This window comes from Prosopis cineraria, unplaced genomic scaffold, assembly GCF_029017545.1.
Source record: "Prosopis cineraria cultivar Desert tree isolate PC_DT_omini unplaced genomic scaffold, ASM2901754v1 PC5, whole genome shotgun sequence".
Taxonomy (NCBI): domain Eukaryota; kingdom Viridiplantae; phylum Streptophyta; class Magnoliopsida; order Fabales; family Fabaceae; genus Prosopis; species Prosopis cineraria.
In genome coordinates this window covers 4,165,767-4,174,432 of record NW_026555336.1, presented here as the reverse complement: position 1 = coordinate 4,174,432, position 8,666 = coordinate 4,165,767, and the positions used below count along the sequence as shown (strand labels likewise).

Below are 8,666 nucleotides of genomic sequence, written 5' to 3'. Positions count from 1 at the left end.
AAACATATATTAAAGTTGGTCATCCAATAGCAGGAGGAAAATGAATTCATAGTAAACACTAAAGCATTCATTCAACATCAATAACGGCCCAAAAAAAAATCTAACTATAGAACGCAAAGATTTATAGAATTCTAAAGTACAGATAAAACTAGCCACTCATGGCTCCAATTATATAAATAAAAAAATCAACAATAATACAAAGAATCAAAGGCCTAGCATAGAAGAGAAGATTTCTCACAAAATCTCGCTCAAGAGCTACTCAAAGTGCTCTCCAATATTCAAAAGCACTTTCAAGACCTTAGTTGAAGTTTCAAAATTGCCTCTTATACCTCAAAAACCGTTCATAATAATGTCGAACTCTCTAAAATCCTAGCCTCCCATGACTTAAATATAAACATCAATAAATGATGCCGTGTGTTTTATTGTACGACGTCGCCATGGCAGCTCCCATGACCCCAATGCTCTCTATTTTTTGTTGCACTACAGCACACGGCTGCCATGGCAGGTCATTAAAAACTTTAATTTCTTCTATTTTCCTTCCTTCTACTCCTTCTCGCTTTTAGCTGGAGTCATCTAAAATACAAGCAACACTACTCATTTTACCTCAAAACACTTACAAATTATAGTGATTAACAGAAAATGACCCATTTACAAATCATAACAAATTAAAGGGAAAATGAGTCAGAAAATTAACCAAACTAAAGGAGATTACTCTCTAAATTTGCGAATAAGATATATTCAAAACATAAAAAAAATTAGAGAATAATCACTTTCACATTTAGTTTTTCTATTCCTATGAATTGATAGGGGACTTTATTCAAGTTCATGAATTTAATTGCAATAATGGATTTGATTTCATAGTTTGAGTGTGAAAACCCGGTTGATTAGCAACAACCAATTCCAACATATTATTCATGAACCCCACTCCATTTCCACAAAATTTTGTTTTCATACGTGTACTTTCTGAAGCTTTCGCGCGTCCTGAATCCGATGTCACACACACTTATCTCAAGATGACCAAGTAAAACCATGACATTTTAATTTGTTGTCATTATCCATGTCACTAATAAGGCTAAATTGAATTTAGCAGCAACTGATGGGTCAAACATAACTGTATATGAAATTCATTCTTTTTTTTTTTTGTGTATTCATTCACATCTTCTCCCCTTTTTTATCTTATAAATCATCACTTTTATATATATTGAAGTCATATACCAAAACCGAAATCCGCAGAATAATATTGTAGTGCGTCCTAAACTAGATGGCAGTGAGCAGCTGATGAGCAAAAAAAAAAAAAAAAGTAACGAATTCTGTGTGGAGTAAAGTGAATTGATTGGATTGTAACGCGTCCCAGAAAGTAAGGATCAGACAGCTGTTAAAAGAAAGATTGATCGTCCAAAGTTGTTTCTCAGAGAGAGAGAGAGAGAGAGAGAGAGAGAGAGAGAGAAGTGAATTGTTAAAAAATCTGACAAGGCAGCAACAGGACATGATTCTGAAGGTCTGAAATTTTCCATTGGAGACTGGAGAGGCAGGGACAACACACCTAGTACAAAATTATTCTCCGTTGGTAAATTCTAGGTGTTTTACTAGGGACACCATTATGTTGTTTTCCATGTCATTTTTATCGGTAATGAAAATCTACAGATGTTACATTATCGATAAAGTCAAGTTACACTAGGTTCTTACTATCATCATCCTGCAGGACAATCCGACAATAATGTATCAAAACTTTCTCATTACTCTAGAAGATATATAGTTCCCATGAGAAACTTCTAACACTCTGTGACATGTATGTCCTTATAAAGAATCAAAACAAAATCAAATTCTTCAACTATTTAACACTACATAGCTGCTGCATGACTTTTATTTCATTGTTCTTTGGGCTTTTGTAATCTGTCAGTCTTTCTCTTTAGACTTTAACAGCACGTTCTTCGTTCATGGTATGCCTTAAAAAGAAGGTTTTGGATGAAGATACTGTGTTCAAGTGCTGGTGAGAGCACATAGCCTCTTTTTCTTTCGGGGCCAACACACGAAAAATTTTAACAAATTCAATATGTTTAATTTAAATCCGCTAATTTTAATGCCTGTGTCATTAATGTTGTCTTCGTTTAACTCCCTGAGGCTGTTGTGTTGTGTAAAGAAGCATAGATTTCATTTCAAAACCACTGGAGTGGGGGGTCTTTCGTTCTAAGTTGAGATTTGGTTACAAGCCATTCCAACATCAGCAAGACGTATAGCAGATAAACTAATTTGTGATTTAGAGAATATTCAAAATCTAATAAATATGCCAAGCGAAATATTATTTGTGGAAGTTCAAAATTAGGGAGATAAATTAATAAACCATTGATACAATCAACAGAAATACATAGTTTAAAGTAGGAACACCATGAAGTCGACCCATACACGTTTTAAGTAAACATCTATTGTTCTTTAACGTATTCTTATAGCCTAGTAAAAGATATACTTTTTCTTGTTTTTGCCTTTGCTTTTGCTTTTTTTTTTTTCCTTTTTTTTATGGGCTTTCTTATTTAAATAAGTGACTAAGAGTTTGAATTCCAACTACATAGCAACTCAGTTAAAAAGGGTTTTAGATACCATTAGTTTTCAATATCCTAAGAAAATAATCTTTGCTATCACCATGACTTACCTTTTTTATTCAAAAATATATATCATTTTTTTCTTCATCCCAAACAAAAGATACACTTGAAACATGGGTCAACTATTAGAAGTGGTAAAAATAAATTAGATTAAATTAGGCTTTGATTAAATAGGCCTGAACCAAGTGAGCGTGATGCACCCTTTAAACATCATTTTAGAATTTGATTCTTGAAAGCATGTATGGAGAGCATAGCTTGAGAGAGAACAATCCTTTAAATGACATTGAAATTTTTTGAGAAATTAGTCTCGTAGCTGCTAACTGTAGAATACTTTAAAAAACTAAAAAAATGGGCCTAAGCCTATATGGTATATTAAAGGCCTTAGTTTGATTTGAAGTTTGTATAATATTTTTCTTTCAACTCATATTTAAGTTTATTTAAAGTATGACCTTATTTAGAAACTTATTTAAAAACTTACTTAAAAGTAAATATTTTAAATAAGTTTACATATTAGTTTTAAAAGTCTCAAATATACCTAAAATCTATATATATATATATATATATATAAAACATGGTTGATCAATTCCAACATATAATAATTAAGATAATTTACTAACTATAATATAACATTTTGGTGAAAAAAGAAATACAATATAATTTAACTAAAAACAAAAAAGAATAAATTGATTGAATATCAAATAATGAAGCTAATGTGTATGTAGTGCATTACAAAATAATATATATGTAAATAAGTTAGCCTATTAAATTTGTAAGTTAAGCTTTGTAAAGATATGTTTGGCGGGGTCTTAATCAAATATCTCAATCTAATTTAAACTTATTTAATAAATAGATTAGATTAAATTTGAAACAGGGCACGCTGTAAGGCCCTATTTCCACCTTTAACTGTGAGTGCCGTGGACCAGTTGTCTGTCGGTCCTTGTGTATTTCACTCTTAAAGAAAAATTAGATTGTGTCTTTTTAGGGACAGAGCATTCATTCAAGATTGTTGTATAAAAAGAAGAAACTGTATTTCAGTATTTGAATGGTATATTGGGCGGGAATTCATATGAGAGATATGAGGCCCATACTCGCAACACATTACAAGAATGGGCTTGCTCATAATTACGAGAATGGGCTTGTTCAGAAATTGAAAGAAGCATTGGGCCCATAGAGTCGTAGCCCTAGAAAGCAAACCTTTTGAGTTTCAGACACACCGGGCACCTCAACTTTCAATCGGCACGTTTTAAATCAAAAAATACAAAGTTGCCAAGAACAATCCCAAGAGGGGTTTAAGGCTGACTGAAATTGGAATTGAAATAGTTACATGAGAAGCAGGGATTATAATGGGAGAACCCAGTAACGGCTACGACAGTAGCAGTGGGGAGGAAGATGGAGATGCCACGTGGAGGTCGGCCATCGAATCCGTTGCCGGAACTACCAGCTACATCTCTTCTTTCATGAATGGCTTTTCCTCTTCCTCCAAAGTGAAGTTACCCGCCAAAACCAGTTATTCGAACGACGATCGACAGCAGAAACCCCAAACTCAGAAGATTAAGCACTACCAAGTCAAGGTCAGTTCTTTTTGTTTCCCTTCGGGTGTCTCCATTTTTCCTATTTTCTGCTTGTTGGTATGCGTCCCTGTTTGCTTGAAGTTGATAATGGATCATTGGTAACACCAAGACATGCTTGAAGTTATCAAGTTTCAAATGAAATGGTAAAACAAATTTCACATATCAATGGGCCCTTAGGACTGATTAGTTGCACTCGCCAGTTATACAATGTAGGTTGGTTAGTTAATCAAGTTCACAGTTGTTATATGAAATTAAGTTTATGGTGTATGGGTTAGACTTTATATCTGAGCATCAAAAACAATGTGCAGCAACTCTGCTATAGAATGTTGTTCGTTATTGGAATAGTCTCTTCGATTTTGGCAATTTGTTTTGAGCGCAATTTCATTGCATGGGGCAATGAAGAGCCAGCCACCTGCTACCTAGTCAACAGTGGATATAAGAAGATTCATGCTGCCTCCTGTGAGATTCAATGAAAAATAAGATGAAATAAATAAGTATAATTTTGTAGCGCAGTGATTTTTAGGTGAACGAATTCATCTTTTCTTCTGGAACAACATGTGGTAATTGAATTCATGTCACCTGTGTATTTCGGTTCTTTATATAAAAAAAAAAAAAAACTATAATTCTTCTGAACCGTATAGCTCATTTTCTTCCTACCCTATCCCCCCCCCCTTTTTTTCTGATTTCTTGATGATGCTATGTCCATTATCTGGTCTGTGAACTTCTTTCTTGTCCTGTCATTGTGATTAACCCTCCTTCATTTGGACAGGGAGAAAAATAGAGAGGAAGAAAAATTAGGAGGGAAAACTCCTAAAAATAGTTGTAAAAACTACTATTTTTGGGAATTTCTCCTCCTAATTTTCTACCCTCCCTATTTTCTTCTCACTTTTCTCTTGATCCAAACCAAGCCTAATGGTTATTGATGCTCTGGACAGGCACAAACGCTTTTGAATGACATCTTAGAAAATACATTAGAGGTTGTGAAACAACCTGTCCCCGTCCTGGATGAGGATCCCGACATCCCTGAAGGTGGCATCCGTTTATTTAAACATGCTAAGCCTGGAATAGTGTTTGATCATGAGGGTAAGTCAGTCTTGTAACCACTCCTGGCTTTTTAAAATCAAACACAAGATAATCACCATGTCTTGATATAGATAGTTGATTTTGGGTTTGGAGAGTTAGGATGGTTCTACTTTGGTAGTATTGGGGATTTATTTAATGTTATTGTTATTGCTCACCTTTTGTGTTCAATCAAAATAAGGTTCTCTGTAAACTATTATTTTGCATGCTTGTGACAACTTTTCTGAGATATGCAATAGCTCTCAAAGATTGAAAAAGTACAATCCTAACGTGAAAAAGATTGTGCTCTTAATGGATCTGCATACATCTCCTTTTCGGTTTTTCCTCTTTTAAATTCATTATTTCTTAATATGAAAAGGGTTGAAGATTTTTGTCATTAACAATTTTGCGTTGCTCTATGATAATGCATGGCTATAATTTTTGCCCTTCTTAGCCCATAAGGTAATGGGGTGCGAGGCACTAGCTGCAGAGCAGCATGCTTGTGTGGTCTCCCTTATAGTAGCTGGTCTGGCCAAACAAGTTGCGAGATGTTTTCTCATAATTATTGATTTGCAAAATTAAAAACGCAAACCTGGATTATTTACATTCAAGCAATCTAATGATCTAAATAAAATTCAGCTTTTCTTTTATCCTTGTTAACCGAAAGCTTTTGGAAAGGTTAAAAACTTGTATACTTGTAAGATCATGCTTGAGATTTCACCAAGTTACATTTGTACATGTGTGTGAAATTGTGTATATGGCTGCAGATGAGCCCCAACCACTAAGAAGAAGACCTAGAATACTTCCTGGAGAAGATATTGATGAGAAATCGAAGAAGGTCTTTCAGTCTGTCTGTAGAATGTCAAACTTAGTGCTTATTTTGTTTTAGTTATACACAGTAATTTTCTTAACGATTGCAAGTTGCCTTGACAGTTTAAACGGCAGATTCAGTCTGTTGCTGTCAATGGGAGAGATATTTTAGCTTCAGCAGAAGATGCATATCGGAAGGCATTGGCTAGACTAGAAGCTAGAGATGCAGCAGCAAAGGCTGCCTCCAAGAGAGAAAAGGAAAGAGTTGAGAAGTTGAAAAAGGTTAGGGGAGAGAGATGGTTACCTTCCATGGCCAGGGACATGCAGCTTGGGTATAAACACTGACAATGGCTTATATTCAAGTTCATTCCGTGTTGGAGCTAGTGTGATTACAAGAGAAATTGGAGGATAAAGAATTGTGGAATGGTTCAAATTAGTGAAATTAAATGAAAGACGTAATGAAATTACAATTTCGTTCTGGCTGAAAATGCAATAGAATCGGTGTACTGTGTTTGAACTGGGAATTATCAGTGTGGGAAATTTGTAGGAGTTGCTATCTTCCCTGAACACATACAGACGCTTGAACGCCAGTGTCCGCCATTGAGGATTTACGCTTGCAACATCATTAAAAACCTTGTGGAGTTTGCATATGTGACATGTTTATTTGGGGATCTCTTTTCAAGCATACTCTTTTCTAGTTTAAATTATAAAACATTTTTTCTTAGCTCATCTTGGTTAAAAATATAAGGCACTTTGTAGATTTTGAATTTTTTTTTCTTAGTTTACCTTTGTATTTATTGACTTGGTTTGTTGTGTAACCTTATTGGTATTTACTACATTTTTCTTACTCTTTATGACAATTAAAATTTATTGGTCTGCACATTTTTTCATGTTATAGAACTTCATTAAAAAATATTATATTTCTCATTTAATTTATTATTGATAGTTGGGTAAAAGGGTACAAAAAAAAATTATGATATTTATAACTAAAAACAAAGATATAACTGAATTTTATTGGTATTTAAATTATAATTAAAAATGTTTTATATTTTAAACTAAAGAGAGTATATAAAATTATGAGGAACTTAGATATAACAATGCAAAGAGTATGAAGTCAGATGAAAATTGTTTAGACTGTAAAGACCAAAAACTAAGATTTATATGAACTATAGGATCAAATAATTAATTTTTTTCGTACTTTAGCTTTGAAATTTTTGTTATCCCAATTTTGGCCAGTCCAAGTGAAATTTCATCTGCGAAGTGCGGTGAAAATGAGGAATTACTTTTGCTCAAGGATAATGCATGAATCACATAATGCAACGTTGATGCATTTCCAAAAACTATTGAGCTAGTTCGCTAGGTCGCCAGCATTAGATGGAAAGAAAATATAGAAATTTGAAAAAATATAACTGTACAATGCCCATATTTTTAGCCTTTTTTAATATTATTTCTTACATTTTTTTTCATTGCTTCGAATCCTTTAAATTTCATGCATTTGCAATGTTAATTTTTATATTTTTAAATATAACTATAAGAACTTAATGGTGGTTTATGTGTATAAAAATTTCTTTACTTTTTATACTAATTTATATCATTAAATCAAAACAAACAGCTCATTAAATCAAAATTTTAAAGACGACACGATAATTAAGGTAAGCAAATCGAAATGTTAGCTGTCATTTTGTTCATACAATATCCAACTTCTCAAAATTTTATCAAATTAACAATAGAATTAATAAATTATGTACACATTAACATATTTAATTCTATCAATGACAATAAAGACCAATATTGTAGATAGATGAAAATTAAGATATTTGGAACAAAAAAAATAAAGTAGAAAGACTAATATCAAAATATGCCAAACGCACAAGGATCGACTATCATATTTTCCCTAAAAATTTTATACAAAAGATTCTAAGGAGAATGACAATAAAATCTTTTTAAAATATATAAATAATAATTTAATTCTTCAAAATACCATAATTTCCCTGAAGTCTTTTGATACTTCTTTGTCATTAATAAATTTATATAAATTATTAAATTGTCCTTGTTGAAAATAAATGATTTACAAGTTTTGTTTAAATATTTGTAAGTTTTTTTCTTATATTCACAATAATACAACAATAAATAAAAAATTTCACATGCGAAGTTGTGATTTGTTATTGTATTATTACAAATATAAAAAAGAAAGTTGTAAACATTTAAACAAAACTTATAAATCACTTATTTTCAACAAGAATAATTTAATAATTTATATAAATTCATTAATGACAGAAAAGTCTCTAAGAACTTTAAGGAATTATAACATTTCAAAAAATTAAATTGTCATTTATATATTTTAAAGAGATTTTATTATCATTTTTTCAAGATTCTCACTGTGATGTTATCCACGCCTGAAATATTTATGACCAAACTGAAGCAACTAATTAATTTATTGTAATGAATTGGGAAAACATTTTGTTTCAATTAGAATTAGGATGAATGGCAGCCGTTGTTTGGTGTGAAGCAGACGCGGTCACAAAACTGTAAATTTCTATTACGGGAAATCCAGCACAAGTCCAAGTGGGGGTGAGTGCCTTATAAGTTTAGCGTTAGGATAAGGTAGAAAAGAGGAAGCGTCGCGGAA

The 8,666-nt window shown here is 32.4% G+C and overlaps 1 protein-coding gene across 1 annotated transcript; it reads left to right on the top strand.

Moving 5' to 3' along the window:
* Positions 1-3,826: 3,826 nt before the first annotated feature.
* LOC129311170 (uncharacterized) lies at positions 3,827-6,766 on the top strand. Its single transcript, XM_054953238.1, has 4 exons — positions 3,827-4,168; positions 5,104-5,251; positions 5,995-6,065; positions 6,161-6,766. Exons 1-4 carry the CDS (start codon positions 3,941-3,943, stop codon positions 6,380-6,382), a joined length of 669 nt encoding a protein of 222 aa, XP_054809213.1. The 5' UTR covers positions 3,827-3,940; the 3' UTR covers positions 6,383-6,766.
* Positions 6,767-8,666: the final 1,900 nt, after the last annotated feature.